General features: G+C 43.1%; 1 protein-coding gene across 1 annotated transcript in view; it reads right to left on the reverse strand.

Annotated features, from left to right (window-relative positions):
- LOC139543171 (neuroendocrine convertase 1-like) overlaps positions 1 to 20,152 on the reverse strand; it is a 36,224-nt gene that overhangs the window by 7,766 nt on the left and 8,306 nt on the right. Inside the window, exons 4-11 of the mRNA XM_071349427.1 lie at positions 19,773 to 19,919; positions 18,038 to 18,114; positions 13,442 to 13,530; positions 11,487 to 11,659; positions 9,434 to 9,646; positions 9,221 to 9,321; positions 8,856 to 9,089; positions 4,685 to 4,842 (exon numbers count right to left, since the gene is read on the reverse strand). Coding sequence (XP_071205528.1) covers positions 4,685 to 4,842; positions 8,856 to 9,089; positions 9,221 to 9,321; positions 9,434 to 9,646; positions 11,487 to 11,659; positions 13,442 to 13,530; positions 18,038 to 18,114; positions 19,773 to 19,919 — 1,192 coding nt within the window. The remainder of the gene's footprint in view (positions 1 to 4,684; positions 4,843 to 8,855; positions 9,090 to 9,220; positions 9,322 to 9,433; positions 9,647 to 11,486; positions 11,660 to 13,441; positions 13,531 to 18,037; positions 18,115 to 19,772; positions 19,920 to 20,152) is intronic.

Genomic DNA, 20,152 nt, shown 5'->3' on the forward strand with positions numbered 1-20,152 from the left:
AGATGTTCGATCGGGTTCAAGTCTGGGCTCTGGCTGGGCCACTCAAGAACATTCAGAGACTTGTCCCGAAGCCACTCCTGTGTTGTCTTAGCTGTTTGCTTAGGGTCGTTGTCCTGTTGGAAGGTGAGCCTTCGCCCCAGTCTTAGGTCCTGAGCGCTCTGGAGCAGGTTTTCCTCAAGGATCTCTCTGTACTTTGCTCCCTTCAACCTTCTCTCAATCATGACTAGTCTCTCAATCCCTACCGCTGAAAAACATCCGCGCAACATGATGCTGTTACCACCATGCTTCACCGTAGGGATGGTGCTAAGGTTCCTCCAGACGTGACGCTTAGCATTCAAGCCAGAGAGTTCAATCTTGGTTTCATCAGACCAGAGAATCTAGAGTCCTTTAGGTGCCTTTTGGCAAACTCCAAGCGGGCTGTCATGTGTCTTTTACTGAGGAGTGGCTTCCATCTGGCGACTCTACCATAAAGGCCTGTTTGGTGGATTGCTGCAGAGATGGTTGTCCTTCTGGAAGGTTCTCCCATCTCCACAGAGGAACTCTGGAGCTCTGTCAGAGTGACCATCGGGTTTTTGGTCACCTCCCTGACCAAGGCCCTTCTCCCCCGATTGCTCAGTTTGGCCGGACGGCCAGCTCCAGGAAGAGTCTTAGTGGTTCCAAACTCCTTCCATTTAAGAATGGAGGCGGCCACTGTTTTCTTGGGGACCTTCAATGCTGCAGAATTGTTTTGGTACGCTTCCCAAGATCTGTGCCTAGACATAATCCTGTCTTGGTGTCTCGGACCAATTTCTTTGACCTCATGGCTTGGTTTTTGGTCTGACATGCACTGTCAAGTGTGGGACCTTATATAGACAGGTGTGTGCCTTTCAAAATCATGTCCAATCAATTGAATTTACCACAGGTGGACCCCAATCAAGTTGTAGAAACATCTCAAGGATGATCAATGGAAACAGGGTGCACCTGAGCTCAATTTTGAGTCTCATAGCAAAGGGTATGAATACTTATGAAAATAAGGTATTTCTGTTTTTATTTTGTAATACATTTGTCTAAAAACCTGTTTTCGCTTTGTCATTATGGGGTATTGTGTTTCAGATTAATAAGGATTTTGGGTGTGAGACTCTGTGGCTTGTAGGCCTCTCCAGGTCTCACACCCATTGTGACATTTGGTGGAGGATCGGTGATGATCTGGAATCGGGCAGATTTGTCTTTGTGAAGGACGCATGCATCAAGCCACGTACAAGGTCAAGATCAAGACCCTGTCATGGCCAGTCCAATCTCCAGACCTGAACCCCATTGAAAACCTATGGAATGTGATCAAGAGGAATATGGATGGTCACAAGCCGTCAAACAAAGCCGAGCTGCTTGCATTTTTGCACCAGGAGTGGCATAAAGTCACCCAACATTAATGTGAAAGGAGAGCTGAATTCTTGCTCAGTTAAAACATTAGTATTGTGTTGTTTAAAAATGAAAATTAACTTATTTCCTTCGCATTATTCGAGGTCTGACAAGACTGCATCATTGTTGTCATTTTCTGCAAATAAATGCTCTAAATGACAATATTTGTATTTGGAATGTGGGAGAAATGTTGTCAGTAGTTTACAGAATGAAACAAAAATGTTAATTTTACCCAAACACATCCAGTCGAAGTCAGAAGTTTACATACACCTTAGCCAAATACATTTAAACTCAGTATTTCACAATTCCTGACCTTTAATCCTAGTAAAAAATTCCCTGTCTTAGGTCAGTTAGGATCACCACTTTATTTTAAGAATGTGAAATGTCAGAATAATAGTAGAGAGAATGATTTATTTCAGAATTTTCTTTATTTCATCACAGTCCCAGTGGGTCAGAAGTTTACATACACTCAATTAGTATTTGGTAGCATTGCCTTTAAATTATTTAACTTGGGTCAAACATTTTGGGTAGCCTTCCACATGCTTCCCACAAGAAGTTGGTTGAATTTTGGCCCATTCCTCCTGACAGAGCTGATGTAATTCAGTCAGGTTTGTAGGCCTCCTTGCTCGCACACGCTTTTTCAGTTCTACACACAAATTTTCTATGGGATTGAGGTCAGGGCTTTGTGATGGCCACTCCAATACCTTGACTTTGTAGTCCTTAAGCTATTTTGCCACAACTTTGGAAGTATGCTTGGGGTCAATGTCCATTTGGAAGACCCCTTTGCGACCAAGCTTTAACTGCCTGACTGATGTCTTGAGATGTTGCTTCAATATATCCACAGAATTTTCCTTCCTCATGCCATCTATTTTGTGAAGTGCACCAGTCCCTCCTGCATCAAAGCACCCCCACAACATGATGCTTCCACCCCAGTTCTTCACAGTTGGGATGGTGTTCTTCGGTTTGCAAGCCTCCCCCTTTTTCCTCCAAACATAACGATGGTCATTATGGCCAAACAGTTCTATTTTTGTTTCATCAGACCAGAGGACATTTCTCCAAAAAGTATGATCTTTGTCCCATGTGCAGTTGCAAACCGTAGTCTGGCTTTTTTAATGGCTTCTTCCTTGCTGAGCGGCCTTTCAGGCTATGTCGATACAGGACTCGTTTTACTGTGGATATAGATACTTTTGAATCTGTTTCCTCCAGCATCTTCACAAGGTTTTTTGCTGTTGTTCTGGGATTGATTTGCACTTTTCGCACCAAAGTGCGTTCATCTCTAGGAGACAGAACGTGTCTCCTTCCTGAGCAGTAGGACAGCTGTGTGGTCCCATGGTGTTTATACTTGCGTAGTATTGTTTGTACAGATGAACGTAGTACATTCAGGTGTTTGTTAAATTGATCCCAAGGATGAACCAGGCTTGTGGAGGTCTACAATTTTTTTTCTGAGGTCTTGGCTGATTTCTTTTGATTTTCCCATGATGTCAAGCAAAGATGCACTGAGTTTGAAGGTAGGCCTTGAAAAACATCCACAGGTACACCTCCAAGCTTCTCAGAAGCTTCTAAAGCCATTACATAATTTTATGGAATTTTCCATTCTGTTTAAAGGGACAGTCAACTTAGTGTATGTAAACTTCTGACCCACTGGAATTGTGATACAGTGAATTATATGTGAAATAATCTGTCTGTAAACAATTTTTGGAAAAATTACCTGTGTCATGCACAAAGTAGATGTCCTAACCGACTTGCCAAAACTATCGTTTGTTAACAAGAAATTTGTGGAGTGGTTGAAAAACGAGTTTTAATGACTCCAACCTAAGTGTATGTAAACTTCCGACTTCAACTGTACCTATAAATAGTAAAACCAGAGAAACGGATAATTTTGGAGTGGTCTCTTATTTTTTTCCAGAGCTTTATATATGTACAGTACCAGTAAAAAGTTTGGACACAACTAGGGGTTTTCCAGGGGTTTTCTTAATTTTTACTGTTTTCTACATTTTAGGATAATAGTGAAAACATCAAAACAATTAAATAACACATATGGAATCATGTAGTAACCAAAAAAGTGTTAAATAAATCAAAATATGTTTTATATTTGAGATTCTTCAAAGTAGCCACCCTTTGCCTCGATGACAGCTTTGCACACTCTTAGCATTTTCTCAACCAACTTCATGAGGTAGTCACCTGGAATGTATTTCAATTAACAGGTGTGCCTTGTTAAAAGTTAATTTGTGGAATTTATTTCCTTCTTATTGCATTTGAGCAAATCAGTTGTGTTTTGACAAGGTATACAGAAGACAGATTTGGTAAAAGACCAAGTCCATATTATGGCAAGAACAGCTCAAATAAGCAAAGAGAAATTACAGTCCATCATTACTTTAAGAATTTGAAAGTTTCTCCAAGTGCAGTCGCAAAAAACCTCAAGCGCTATGATGAAACTGGCTCTCATGAGGACCGTCACAGGAAAGGAAGACCCAGAGTTACCTCTGCAGCAGAGGATAAGTTCATTACAGTTACCAGCCTCAGAAATTGCAGCCCAAAGAAATGCTTCACAGAGTTCAAGTAAAAGACACACCACAACATCTACTGTTCAGATGAGACTGCGTGAATCAGGCCTTCATGGTTGAATTGCTGCAAAGAGACTTACTTGGGCCAAGAAACACGATCAATAGACATTAGTCTGGTGGAAATCTGTCCTTTGGTCTGATGAGTCTAAATTTGAGATATTTTGGTTCCAATTCCTGTGTCTTTGTGAGACGCAGATTAGGTGAACGGATGTTCTCCGCATGTGTGGTTCCCACCGTGAAGCATGGAAGAGAAGGTGTGATGGTGTGGGTGTGCTTTGCTAGTGACACTGTCTGTGATTTATTTAGAATTCAAGGCACACTTAACCAGCATGGCTACCACAGCATTCTGCAGCGATACGCTGTAATCAGCCAACAAGTGCTCAGCGTATGTGGGAACTCCTTCAAGACTGTTAGTAAAGCATTCCAGGTGAAGCTGTTTGAGAGAATGCCAAGAGTGTGCAAAGCTGTCATCAAGGTAAAGGGTGGCTACTGTGAAGAAACTCAAATATAAAATATATTTTGATTAGAATAACACTTTTTTGGTTACTACATGGTTGCATATGTGTTATTTCATAGTTTTGATGTCTTCATTATTATTCAAAAAAAAAAAAGTACAAATAAAGAAAAACCCTTGAATGAACAGGTGTGTCCAAACTATTGACTGGTACTGTATACATATAGATTTTGTGTGTGTGCATGCGTGCATGTGCGTGTGTCTAACGAACCTGATGGGGAAGTGAGTGTGATGTGTAGGTCTCCTCTCCTGGTGTACTCGATGCTGGCCTCCACTTGCACATGCTCCAGTGAGAGGACAGCGTTGTCCTGGCCGGCACAGGCCTTGGTGGGGATCTCAATGGTGATTTCCCCTGCTGCTTTCAATGCCCTGGCAGAAAGACACAGCACAGAGAAATCAGTACTGTGGTTCCAACACAACACAGCACAACATACCAAACCAAACAACTTTAGCTTAACATATAATGGTCATTATTCATATATTAACGGATACAGTCAAACACAACACGCTGGCATACAGGACTGGAGGAAGGGGGGCTGCAGACCAGTGAGCAATGACACAAGTGGAGTCTTAAATCCTCCTGAGATGCTGAGATGGCATGATCATGATGGCCTAGGTAAAGGGGAAACTGGATGTCAATGCCAATGAGTCGCTTAACCCAAGCTGCCTGGCATAGGGACACAATCAATAATTGAGTTATTAGCTAGAGACGATAGCAAACTTATAGGATGCATTTGGTATTTTAGAATGGACAGTTATATGGTCCCTCATACTGACAGTAGTCTACGGGCCAGGGAGTTCTTTAAAAAGCCACTACTAACTGTATTATTCGCTAACCACAAATCAATGGGCCAGATTGAGAAACCGTTTCATGTCATTTTTGTAGATTATGTAGGACTTTCAAAAAACAAATTGTAACATGTCACATCATCATGATGATGCAAAACGCATCATCGTGATGATATGGCAAGTTACATTTCGATTTTTGAAAGTCCTATATATTGAAAACTTGATTGCTGACATGCAAAACATTTCGGGACTGTATCAACAGTGGGCCAATGAAACAAATGCCAAAAGATAGTTACGGATTATTCATTTAAAGGCCCAGTGTAACGGTCATCGTTGCATGAAGAAGTGGATCAAAGCGCAGCGTGGTAAGTGTTCATGATTTATTAATAAAACTGAACACTAAATAACAAAACCAACAAAGAGAACGAACGAAACCGAAACAGTTCTGTCTGGTGCAGACACAAAACAGAAAACAACTACCCACCAAACACAGGTGGGAAAAGGCTACCTAAGTATGGTTCTCAATCAGAGACAACAATAGACAGCTGCCTCTGATTGAGAACCACACCCGGCCAAACACACAGAAATAGAAAACATAGAACACAAAACATAGAATGCCCACCCAAACTCACGCCCTGACCAAACCAAAATAGAGACATAAAAAGGATCTCTAAGGTCAGGGCGTGACAGTACCCCCCCCCAAAGGTGCGGACTCCGGCCGCAAAACCTAAACCTATAGGGGAGGGTCTGGGTGGGCATCTATCCGCGGTGGCGGCTCTGGTGCGGGACGTGGACCCCGTTCCACCTTAGGCATCGGCCCACTTAGGTGGCGCCTCTGGAGCGGGGACCCTCGCCGCCGACCCCGGACTGGGGACCCTCGCAGCGGGCCCCGGACAGGAGGGCGACTCTGGCAGCTCCGGACAGGAGGGAGACTCTGGCGGCTCCGGACAGGAGGGAGACTCTGGCGGCTCCGGACAGGAGGGAGACTCTGGCGGCTCCGGACAGGAGGGAGACTCTGGCGGCTCCGGACAGGAGGGAGACTCTGGCGGCTCCGGGCTGGAGGCCGTCTCTGGAGGCTTCGTGCCATGTCTCACCCCTGGAGGCTTCTTGCCATGGATCATCACTGGAGGCTTCTTGCCATGGATCATCACTGGAGGCTTCGTGCCATGGATCATCACTGGAGGCTTCTTGCCATGGATCATCACTGGAGGCTTCGTGCCATGGATCACCACTGGAGGCTACTTGCCATGGATCATCACTGGAGGCTTTGTGCCATGGATCATCACTGGAGGCTTCGTGCCATGGATCATCACTGGAGGCTTCTTGCCATGGATCATCACTGGAGGCTTCGTGCCATGGACCATCACTGGAGGCTTCGTGCCATGGATCATCACTGGAGGCTTCTTGCCATGGATCATCACTGGAGGCTTCGTGCCATGGATCACCATTGGAGGCTTCTTGCCATGGATCATCACTGGAGGCTTCGTGCAATGGATCATCACTGGAGGCTTCGTGCCATGGATCATCAATGGAGGCTTCGTGCCATGGATCATCACTGGAGGCTTCTTGCCATGGATCATCACTGGAGTGGAGAGACACACAGGAGGCCTTGTCCTTGGCCAAGGCACCGGATACACTGGGCCGTGGAGGCGCACTGGCGGTCTCGAGCGCAGAGCTGGCCCCACCCGTTCTGGCCGGATGCCAGCTTCCACCCGGCAAATGCGGGACGCTGGCACCGAGCACACCGGCCTGTGAATGTTCCACCTCGACACCGTATGCATCACCCCATAGCACGGGGCCTGACCAGTCCCATGCTCGCCACGGTAAGCACGGGGAGTTGGCTCAGGTCTACTACCTGACTCTGCCACACTTCCCGTGTCCCCCCCCAATTGTTTGGGGGGGGTGCCTCTCGGGCTTCCTTGCCAGCCGTTTTCGTGTCGCCAACTCCATTCTCCGGTATCCCTCCTCGCATTGTTCTAGAGAATCCCAGGCGGGCTCCGGCACTCTCCCTGGGTCGACCGACCACCTCTCTATCTCCTCCCAGGTTGTATCATACTCCAGATAGCACTGCTCACCTGTCCAGGAGTCCCTTTCACCACGCTGCTTGGTCCTTTGGTGGTGGGTAGTTCTGTTACGGTCATCGTTGCATGAAGAAGTGGACCAAAGCGCAGCGTGGTAAGTGTTCATGATTTATTCATAAAACTGAACACTGAATAACAAAAACAACAAAGAGAACGAACAAAACCGTCTGCACCAGACAGAACTGTTTCGGTTTCGTTCATTCTCTTTGTTGTTTTTGTTGTTCAGTTTTATGAATAAATCATGAACACTTACCACGCTGCGCTTTGGTCCACTTCTTCATGCAACGATGGCCGTTACACCCTGTGCATTCAAAAACATGATTTCTTATGCTCTATATATATTTCCACACTGAGGTTGGAATAATACTGTGAAATTGTGGCGGTAAATTAGATAAAAGACCAATAAGAAAGAGAGTACCAAACCTCCCTGACATTAACAGCTAGTAGGCAGTTTCCCCCTCCCACTGTCCGAGCAAAATTCTTGCTTGATAAATTGCTCTTTGCTAAGAAGCTATTTTTATTTATTTTTGAACATTTTAATTGAAAACAATCACAGTAAGGTACTTAATTGTTACCCAGAAAGGATTTGATATTGAGAATAAAACGGCTGCATAATGTAAAAGTGACAAAATCATTGAGTTGATTTCAGTTGATTTGGCATTTAAAATTTTAACATTGTGCAGATGTCCTCATCTCTCCCATAGATTTTTTGGGGGTTAGCAGAGGCTAGTAGTGGCTATATAAGAAAATCCTAACCATGAAATACAATCTCTCCTGGCCTGTAAACTAATGCCAGGGTAAGGAACCGTATAACCGTAAGCTCTAAAATACCAAACCTATCCTTTAAGATGAAGGTAATTTAGATGATGTAGCCTAGCCTTGGTGGCTAACCTATTGTAGTTAGTGCACTACATGTCCTGAGGCAGTTAATCCGAAAGGAAGGTAAACAAAACATCTGCTCAGATAAAAAAATCCCTTCCTCCGGAACAGATTTAGTCTGGAGATAAATGTTGACATAGCAATATTACCAGCTAGCCTTAGCTTATCCTAAAGCCTAAAAACCTAAAGTGATTTAACAAATGGAAGATTGCTCCAAAGATTGTTTGAGCCCTCCGTTACAGAAATCTAGCTTTCCGTTACAGAAATCCCAGCTTTCCTACCAATACGAACCATGAGCACGTATGCACATACACATAAACATGAAATACACAAAAATACAAAAAAAAAAATGAAACCTCTAGCTTTCATTTTACTGTTGTTATATTGTTCCATATGGGAAACTAGTCAAAAGTAGATATAGTGTCTTATCATAGAGCTCTTGATCTGCGTCAATAGAAGAGCCAAAACACAGGGACATCTTAGGACACGGGACTCTGTCCATCAAGGAATTACTGGTACACTATAAGTTTGCTTGCCCACCAGAATTAGTCTGAAGTGAACAATACAGCATGTATGTTATGTCAGGAGGATTAGATGTTTCTGATCTACTAGACCAGTGCAGTGTATTTGTACCTGGGCTGGAAGGAGTCGTCCCTGACGATGCACTGCTTCTTCTCGGGGACATGCTTCCAGGTGGCCGGGTCGGCCAGGTCCACCAGGGCCTTAGCGTTGAGCAGGCCAAATCCAAAACGACTGTTGACCATCAGGCCTGCCCCGTTCCTCTTCCAGCCAGGATTGTTGGCCAGCGGGTCGAACTCGGAAGTCCATACCACCAAGTGCTGCAGATCCCTCCATGTTAGCTCAGGGCTGGGGGAGAGGTTAGTGGGGATGGACAAATACGAAATCAGATAGGAAGTCCTGCACACATATTTCATTACGACAGGAAGTCCTAAACACATATTCCATTGACATTGTTTAAGTCAAGATTGTTGCCTCACTTCTGTTCCAGCGACAGGGCAAATATCCCAGCAGCCAGTGGGGCGGAGGCGGAGGTTCCCGTGTGCGTCTCGGTGCATTCGTTATGCAAATCAGCACTGGTCTGCAGGGACACAGAAGTAGTCAAGTTAAAAATGCAATGTACCATAACAAAATGTAGCACAATACCAATCTCCACTATCCAGTGGTGTGGTGTGGGGTTCACTTGAACTCACTATTCTCTGGTCGGTGTAGTCTCCGCTGCTGTAAGCGGTGGCCAGGGTGGAGGAGCACTTCTCGGCGTACCAGGGAGACAGGCCCTGCTGGGAGGCACTGCTGATGGAGATGGTGTAGATGCTGTCCGTGTAGCCGTCACAGTCGCAGTTGTCCCCCTGACGGCCCCCGTTCCCCGATGCCCACACAAAGATGGAGCCCTTCCCGCCGCGGCCCTGAGGGGAAAGAGACAGGTGAGGAGTTAGTGTTGAGTTTGTTTTTATTAGCCTTTAGCTTAGGTCCCTTTTCTTTCTTCCCTTTTTATCCAATTTCAATGTATTTACAGTGAGGGAAAAAAGTATTTGATCCCCTGCTGATTTTGTACGTTTGCCCACTGACAAAGAAATGATCAGTCTGTAATTTTAATGGTAGGTTTATTTGAACAGTGAGAGACAGAATATCAACAAAAATATCCAGAAAAATGCATGTCAAAAATGTTATAAATTGATTTGCATTTTAATGAGGGAAATAAGTATTTGACCCCCTCTGCAAAACATGACTTAGTACGTGGTGGCAAAACCCTTGTTGGCAATCACAGAGGTCAGATGTTTCTTGTAGTTGGCCACCAGGTTTGCACACATCTCAGGAGGGATTTTGTCCCACTCCTCTTTGCAGATCTTCTTCAAGTCATTAAGGTTTCGAGGCTGACATTTGGCAACTCGAACCTTCAGCTCCCTCCACAGATTTTCTATGGGATTAAGGTCTGGAGACTGGCTAGGCCACTCCAGGACCTTAATGTGCTTTTTCTTGAGCCACTCCTTTGTTGCCTTGGCCGTGTGTTTTGGGTCATTGTCGTGCTGGAATACCCATCCACGACACATTTTCAATACCCTGGCTGAGGGAAGGAGGTTTTCACCCAAGATTTGACGGTACATGGCCCTGTCCATCGTCCCTTTGATGCGGTGAAGTTGTCCTGTCCCCTTAGCAGAAAAACACCCCCAAAGCATAATGTTTCCACCTCCATGTTTGACGGTGAGGATGGTTTCTTGGGGTCATAGGCAGCATTCCTCCTCCTCCAAACACGGCAAGTTGAGTTGATGCCAAAGAACTCCATTTTGGTCTCATCTGACCACAACACGTTCACCCAGTTGTCCTCTGAATCATTCAGATGTTCATTGGCAAACTTCAGACGGGCATGTATATGTGCTTTCTTGAGCAGGGGGACCTTGCGGACGCTGCAGGATTTCAGTCCTTCACGGCGTAGTGTGTTACCAATTGTTTTCTTGGTGACTATGGTCCCAGCTGCCTTGAGATCATTGACAAGATCCTCCTGTGTAGTTCTGGGCTGATTCCTCACCGTTCTCATGATCATTGCAACTCCACGAGGTGAGATCTTGCATGGAGTCCCAGGCCGAGGGAGTTTGACAGTTATTTTGTGTTTCTTCCATTTGCGAATAATCGCACCAACTGTTGTCACCTTCTCACCAAGCTGCTTGGCAATGGTCTTGTAGCCCATTCCAGCCTTGTGTAGATCTACAATCTTGTCCCTGACATCCTTGGAGAGCTCTTTGGTCTTGGCCATGGTGGAGAGTTTAGAATCTGATTGATTGATTGCTTCTGTGGACAGGTGTCTTTTATACAGGTAACAAACTGAGATTAGGAGCACTCCCTTTAACAATGTGCTCCTAATCTCAGCTCGTTACCTGTATGAAAGACACCTGGGAGCCAGAAATCTTTTTTGATTGAGAAGGGGTCAAATACTTATTTCCCTCATTAAAATGCAAATCAATTTATAACATTTTTTACATGCATTTTTCTGGATATTTTTGTTGTTATTCTGTCTCTCACTGTTCAAATAAACCTACCATTAAAATTATAGACTGATAATTTCTTTGTCAGTGGGCAAACGTACAAAATCAGCAGGGGATCAAATACTTTTTTCCCTCACTGTAGATAGGCCATTTGTTTGGATTTCAGTTGGTTTTGACTGCTTTGTGGGTAAATAATCATTTGTATCAATTTTACAATGAATATGTTTTTTGAGGGGGTAAAAAAGAGAGGACTGTGGTGTGTTACCTTCTGGATGCCGTACTCAAAGGCCTTTGACGCCAGGCGACCGGGGCCCTCCACCGTCTTGCCATCGTCGTTGGGTCCCCAGCTGGCACTGTAGATGTCCACATGGTCTGGGTTGAAGCCAATAGAACTGGCCTCGATGGCGTCCGTCACGATACCGTCCAACATGCGGATCCCTGCAGGGTCAACATGATGAAAATCGTCAGGCTACTAGTTGTTTTTTAACAAGTGTTTTAAGTCATACTTTGAAAGTAGAGTGGTCTTGTGCCCCAAATAGATTTTCTCATTTTAATATTATATATGAGCTGCCTCCTCTGTGGCTATGTTTCAGCCCCATTGAGGAACAGATGCCCAATTGTTGCTCAGTCATTTAGTTTAAGTGGTATTGCGTAATCATCCGCTCAAAAAAGTAGGCCACCACCAGGACATCTTCCAGCTGTTGTCTGGGTCCCACAAACCAGCACGCACAGGGCCGGACTACAGCATTTGGAGCCCCAGAGCACCAACCTCTGGGGACCCCCCCCCCCCCATTTTATATATATATAAAACATTTTGGCATGGTGCAGAAAGAAAAATGTGTAGTTTCACAATGCTATTCTACACATTTTTCATGAGGTTAAGAGAAAATGTCTCAGTTTTAAAGCAAATTTCCTGCAATTCTACACTTTTTGCCATGGAGCAGAGATAAAATGTAGCAGTTTTAAAGCAAATTTCATGCAATTCTACACATATGCTATTTGGATGCCCCTCGACCTTAGATAATCCGGCACACACACACACACACACACACACACACACACACACACACACACACACACACACACACACACACACACACACACACACACACACACACACACACACACACACACACACACACACACACACACACACACACGTGTGCTTGCGTTAAATTAGCAACAGTCATAGAAATTGTTCAAATGCAATTCTAAATGCAACAATTGGACAATGGATGAAGATACTCCAAACGTTTAGAATGTTTTAAATCCCTCAGATATTGACTGAATTATAGTACCTAAAAGATTGTTCTGTAATAAATAAATTGAGGTTCAGATATTCAATTTATTGTAAAATGTCCCCCAAAAATATTATTATGCAGTCATATATATTTTTTTTCTTAGTATATCAGGTATTTTTGTAATACTTTGGGATAAAATTACGAAAATGATATCTGCTTCATTTGCATATATACAATGGGTGTATTTGCATACATTAATAAATTAATATAAAGAGATGCAAGTTGCCTGCAACCACCAAAAACGGGCTCTGTCTGGGCCTACCTGTGCTCACCTGTGCTGTCTAGACTTCCTCATTAATGATTCATTCACTACTGTTGTTGTCATGTTCTCTTGCATAAGAGAAGGATAGCCACACGATTTAAAATCAAAACACTTGGCTCTAGATAACACCTATTTGTACATACTGTACGATACATTTTTTGCGAGATTAGACATAATATTACTATAATCTGAGTGTTCTTTTTCGAAAGTTTCTTTCATTTCAGCACATCTCATTTGTAATCATTTCAACTACATTAAATCATGCATTTTTATCAATTGTACAAAAAATCTACACACACCAAAATAAAGTTATCTTTCTTCTCTTTGTTGTGATGTAAGTGTTGAGACGGCGTGTTAAATCCTGACGAAGCGTTAACATTCTTATAGGTGCAACGGAAAGCCAATGTATTCCACTGAGCCCATTTCAGCCATTACTGGAGTGTTTGACACGTCATTACAACGGTAGTTACATTAACAGGAAAAAACGAATGGCACAAGCAAGAGTGGGAAGGAGTCTCCAGAGTAAAATTCAAGCAATTAATCTAGGCATATTTAAGTGACAAGGGGATTTTGCAGCCCTCAAACACAGAAATAGAAAAAGAAAAAGAGAGATCATCAGGTGGGTGGTGCATGCACGTTGCTAGTAACATCTCTTACCTCCAACCTTGGAGTTGTACGCCACCCCAACTCCACATTTATTGTTATCTGCCTGCATGGCGATCTCACCGGCACACCTGGTTCCATGCCTGAGTACATACAGAAACAGAACACACACTTACAACTATACATAACTGTTTTTTCTTCACAAACTGGCCCAATAACAGACAAAATTCTAATTTCTAATATTCTGAGTTCTAATTTCATATACATGTAGCAGTGAATTCAGAATAATCAAGTCTGATCTGGAACCTTTGTAAACTGGTTAATAAACGTTAAAATTTCAAAAACAGATTGGATCCATCATAAAACCTCTTGAAAGAGTGCCAGTGTCCCTCGATTAGTTTCGACGTGGTTATGTAAGATTCTTCATTTAATTATGTGCTTGCCATAGAAAATATTGATATTGAGGGAGAATCTTGTCAACCAAAAATGGAAGGCCCTTTGGTTTCATGTCGTTTGGCATGCTTATAGGAGACAATAAACAGCCTACTGCTGGAGTCTAAATTATACAGAGTGTGATCAGAGTACATTGACAACAAAAGAGTGCACTAACAGGGGTGGGGAGGGGGGCTGAGTGTGTGTTTGTGTAACCCTCACAGCTGGCATAGAGTGAGTCATCATTTACAGGTATTGTCTGTGAGACAAAGGCCCAGAAAGAAAGAAAGTGAGAGAGAGAGAGAGAGAGAAAGAAAGAGATAGCATTGAACCATTGAGAGGGTTTTAGTAAGGGTTTCTGTGTGCTTTTAACGTTTTCTCTCTTTCCCTCTGATTCCGACGATGTGGCATTTTGTCAGAGGTCAAATGGACTGCTTTGAGTTGCTATGGTTGGATATACAGTGTCTTGCAAAAGTATCCATCCCCCTTGGCGTTTTTCCTATTTTGTTGCATTACAACCTGTAATTTAAATGGATTTTTATTTGGATTTTATAAAATTGACATACACAAAATAGTCCAAATTGGTGAAGTGAAGTGAAAAAAATAACTGGTGCATGCATATGTATTCACCCCCTTTGCTATGAAGCCCATAAGATCTGGTGCAACCAATTACCTTCAGAAGTCACATAATTAGTTAAATAAAGTCCACCTGTGTGCAATCTAAGTGTCACATGATCTGCCACATGATCTCAGTATATATATACATTATATATATACCAGTTCTGAAAGGCCCCAGAGTCTGCAACATCACTAAGCAAGGGGCACCACCAAGCAAGCGACACCATGAAGAGCAAGGAGCTCGCCAAACAGGTCAGGGACAAAATTGTGGAGAAGTACAGACCAGGGTTGGGTTATAAAAAAATATCTGAAACTTTGAACATCCCACAGAGCACCATTAAATCCATTATAAAAAAATGGAAAGACTATGGCACCACAACAAACCTGCCAAGAGAGGGCCGCCCACCAAAACTCACAGACTAGGCAAGGAGGACATTAATCGGAGAGGCAACAAAGAGACCAAAAATAACCCTGAAGGAGCTGCAATGCGAAGATTGGAGTATCTGTCCATATGACCACTTTAGGCCATACACTCCACAGAGCTGGGTTTTACGGAAGAGTAGCCGGAAAAAAGCCATTGCTTAAAGAAAAAAAATAAGCAAACACGTTTGGTGTTCGCCAAAAGGCATGTGGGAGACTCCCCAAACATATGGAAGAAGGTACTCTGGTCATATGAGACTAAAATTGAGCTTTTTGGTCATCAAGGAAAACGCTATGTCTGGCGCAAACCCAACACCTCTCATCACCCCGAGAACACCATCCCCACAGTGAAGCATTGTGGTGGCAGCATCATGCTGTGGGGATGTTTTTCATCGTCAGGGACTGGGAAACTGGTCAGAATTGAAGGAATGATGGATGGCACTAAATACAGGGAAATTCTTGAAAGAAACCTGTTTCAGTCTTCCAGAGATTTGAGACTGGGACAGAGGTTCACCTTCCAGCAGGTCAATGACCCTAAGCATACTACTAAAGCAACACTCGAGTGGTTTAAGGGGAAACATTTAAATGTCTTGGAATGGCCTAGTCAAAGCCCAGACCTCAATCCAATTGAGAATCTGTGGTATGACTTAAAGATTGCTGTACACCAGCGGAACCCATCCAACTTGAAGGAGCTGGAGCAGTTTTGCCTTGAAGAATGGGCAAATATTCCAGTGGCTAGATGTGCCAATCTTATAGAGACATACCCCAAGAGACTTGCAGGTGTAATTGCTGCAAAAGGTGGCTCTACAAAGTATTGACTTTGGAGGGGTGAATAGTTATGCATGCTCAAGTTCAGTTTTTTTTTAATTATTTCTTGTTTGTTTCACAAGAAAACATATGTTGCATCTTCAGTGGTAGGCATGTTGTGTTAATCAAATCATACAACCCCCCCCAAAAAATACATTTTAATTCCATGTTGTAAGGCAACAAAATAGGAAAAATTCAAAGGGGGTGAATACTTTCGCAAGCCACTGTACAAATAGACATATAACTAATATAATTATACTGTCTGTAATTCTACATCTATGGGATCTACCACAAGCTAATGCTAACAAGCACAATGGGAAATAGACTGGAAAGATTTAGTTGATAGCCTGAGTGTCATTCTGGCACTTCTTTTACTGACTCAAACACCAACCTATAGTACAACATATATGGTTCCCAGGCTACAATCTTATGGGCATGTCCAGTGGGTATAGAAAGTCACCACCCCCTTTCAAAATGTTCACCTTTTGTTGCCTTGCAGCCTGAAATGAAAATGTATAAAATGTGACTTTTTTTATCCAAGTGAATAAAACATTAAAAAAACATTAAAATAACCTTTTTGGATATGTGAATACCCCCCCCCCCCCTACAATTGCAATTGCATACTTGCTGAGGCATAACCGACCACCTTCCAGATCACAAATCAAGCTAATTGGCTTCCATCTGTGATCAATTGTACTGATTTTTATTAGGTCAGATTAAAAGCAGTTGTTCATAGAGGACTCCACTGTTTAGTAGTGTAATTCAAAGCAAAGAATCCACTATGGGCGGAAAGATGTACGAGATAAAGTTGTGGAAAGGCACAATTCAGGGGATGGATATAAAAAGATTTCAAAGGCTTTGTCTCTCCCTCGGAGCACAGTTAAAACCATTATTAAGAAGTAGAAGGGCGTATGGCACCACCCAGACCCTGCATAGATCAGGCCGTCCCTCCAAACTGGATGACCTGGCAAGGAGACTGATCAGAGAGGCTACCAAGAAGCCAATAGCGACTTTGAAGGAGCTTCAGGTCTTTATGGCAAAGACTGGTCAATGTGTGCATGTGACCACAATATCACAAGCGCTCCACAAATCTGGCCTCTATGGGAGGTTGACAAGAAAAAAAAACACTCCTCAAAAAAAGCCACATCAAGTCTTGTTTGAGCTTTTCCAAAAAGCACATTGAAGATTCCAAGGCCTCTTCAGCAGGGACTGGAGCACTTGTCAGGATAGAAGGGAAAATGGATAGTGCAAAATACCGACAGATTCTTGAGGAGAACCTGCAGCCCTCTGCCAGGAAGTTGAAAATGGGAAGATGGTTCACGTTTCAACATAACAATGACCCAAAGAACATCGCCAAAGCAACCGTACAGTGGCTGAAGGACAAGAAAGTGAATGTCCTTGAGTGGCCTAGTCAGAGCCCCGACCTAAATCCCATCGAGAATTTGGAATGACTTAAAGAGTGCAGTCCATGAGCGGTCACCATGCAATTTGACTGAGCTTGAACAATTCTGCAAGGAAGAATAGGCAAATATTGCACAGTCTAGGTGTGCAAAGTTAGTAGAGACATATTCAAAGAGACTCATGGCTGTAATTCAAGCAAAAGGTGGTTCCACAAAGTATTAACTCAGGGGGGTGTTCACTTATCTAAATAGGGTATTTTACTGTTTTCATTGTAATTTATATTCAAAGTTTACATTTTTTTTATTTGGATATTGTGGGTTGCTGTGTGTAAATAAAGCCGAAAAAAGTCTGATTTTATGTGTTTTCATTTCAGGCTGTAAGGCAACAAAAGGTGAACATTTTGAAAGGGGGTGGTGACTTTCTATACTCACTGTATGTAGTACAATAAATACTGTATTTTACGTTAAATGTAGAAAAACTGTAAATCTATTATTTCCTTGGGAATCTGCGAGAAATCTTTAAAAAAAATATGACTGCTGTTACATCAACAGCTCCATCTGTGTGTGCCAGATATGCCCATTTCCAGCGAGTGTGACCTGAGTGTGTCAGAGTGTTCCTGTAAGCCTAGCAGGATAGCTGGCTGCTCCCCTTCTTATCTAGTTGTGTAATCGACAGTGAGGATGCTGTAACTAGGAACAGGATTACATGGGTTATATAGTGGTCACCAGACTGCATGGGACTTGAACAATGAGGAACATGTATTCTTCATTAGTACTGGATGTCAAGATCATTTTTATTGGCTACTATGCTACATAGCCCATATAAGTAATAGGCCTATGCATGTAAATAATGAATATACAAGTGAGGACTTGAAAAGAGACAAATGTGTGTGAAAAATGCTACACACTTCTTCCATATGTCACAAAAACACCATGATAGCAGGCATATCCCTAAAATAAATAGACAATTTACTTGTTCTCATTGGTGGAGTCGTATCTGGGGAAGGGGTCAGGGTCGTTGTCATTGAAATCGTAGCTGGCTGCTGCGTCCTGGAGAAGAAAGAGAGAGAGAAGGGAAAATCACCATACGCTCCAGAACCCAATCTGTCAACCCACTTAACCCACTTAGGTGACCGCACCGAGGACCTGTCACTGAGAGGGACCGTAAATTACATGGATGGTTGAACACCAGACAAGAGGACTGGGGAGGAAATTATTTAGGGCTGAAACAAAGCCATTCTTTTTGAGAAAGGGGAAAATCGAACATTTGTCAATATGTCTTCGTCTGAAAGGTTTATTGCTACACGGTTGGAGAAACTGAATAAGACGTCTCAATATTTTCTGCAGTAAAGCTGAGTGTCTGAACCACACACAATCTTATCCATACATTTTGAATGCATCTAATTAATTAAAATTCACTTTTCAATGTGGTCTCAGGGCAATTCATAGGATTTCATATGTATATTTGCTCCCGCCATTGAGTATGATATCTCATGTTACGTTAGGTTATATTGCGAATGGAATAATGATTGTACCATATCATACGAGTTAGCAGGATGTATAACCCTCAAACACAATTCTGGACCTCGAAGCCAGTTTCCCTCTAATCAGGGACTGATTTAGACCTGGGACACCAGGTGGATGCAATTAATTATCTGGCATAACAGAAAACCAGCAGGCTCCGGACCTCGTAGGGTAAAAGTTGAATACCCTAATGTCTAGTATCACACATCTATAGTATAGTATGATACGTCTTTCTCTGAGACCAGGTTGCTTGTTTTATTATGGCAACAAAGGAGAATTATGGGGAGAATTTAGGTTGGTGCTTAGAAGAACTAACGACAAAGGTTGGGATAATGAACGTAAAATGTTAGAAGAACTAAAATGTCAAAGGTTTGGGGAATTTACGTAAAAGGCTAGGTTAAGGTTGGGAAAATGCTAAAATGCTACAGTTGTCCCCTGCGCGACTCGATGCAACCTTTGGATCGCTAGTCGGTTCGAGCTATATGCCCACCCATCCTCCCCGAACCTACCTACCTACTTTTGTTTCTGTCTAAAGTAACTAGACGATTAGTACATATCATAAGTCTTGGCGATGCAGAAAAATGTGTATAGTATGTTTCGTATGGCTCTGAGGTCAGGCTGCACTTTTATACCTACACTGCATCAGAATCACTGAAACAAGTCTGCTTCGAGACTTTGAGTGAGGATGGATAAGCATCTTACCCTTTGATTAATCACAGTCGCGCTAACTATAGTCAGAGTCGATTCTATCAGCCTTGTTGTCATACTTCCTCTCTCTCTCTCTCTCTCTCTCTCTCTCTCTCTCTCTCTCTCTCTCTCTCTCTCTCTCTCTCTCTCTCTCTCTCTCTCTCTCTCTACCTCTCAATCTACCTCTCAATCTACCTCTCTAGAAAGACCCTAGAGCTGTCTCCCAATGCCTTGTGATAGAAAGAACTGTTTGCCTCCTATACTGTAGTTCCTGTCAACACAACCACAAAAAAATAATCCAGGACCATAATAATTCCACCTATTATTGATTTCCAGTTCTATAATCTATGCACGCTTACAACCGTCATCACCACCTATCATATTGCAATTTATTACTGCTTATTAGTGCTTCATGGATGGCTGTGTAAGTGTCACCGATGTTGCTATGGGAACGGTCTCCCTTAGTGATTTCTGTTGCCATGGAAATGTGGATTTACGTAGTTGGGGTAGATGTCGGTGTGGTTCCACTCCAGACCGTCATCCAGCACGGTGATGACCACTCCTTTCCCTGTGATCCCTTTCTTCCACACAGGAATTACGTGGAGGTCCAGCTTGGGCAGGGAGGACGACGTCCGAGTGTCTTGCTGGAATGGCCGACACAGGGGAGGAAGAGGAGGAGGAGGAGGAGGAGGAGGAGGAGGAGGAGGAGGAGGAGGAGGAGGAGATGGGAGAGTAGTTTTAGTTATTTGTAATTTAATCAAGTATACAGTACATATAGCATTAAAGCATACATTAAGGTCATATAAGCTGGAAGAGAAGGAGAGAGAGCGGTTTTCATGACAATTGTTGAACTATTGAACCCTATTCATAAAGCATA

This window comes from Salvelinus alpinus, chromosome 2 (assembly GCF_045679555.1).
Source record: "Salvelinus alpinus chromosome 2, SLU_Salpinus.1, whole genome shotgun sequence".
Taxonomy (NCBI): domain Eukaryota; kingdom Metazoa; phylum Chordata; class Actinopteri; order Salmoniformes; family Salmonidae; genus Salvelinus; species Salvelinus alpinus.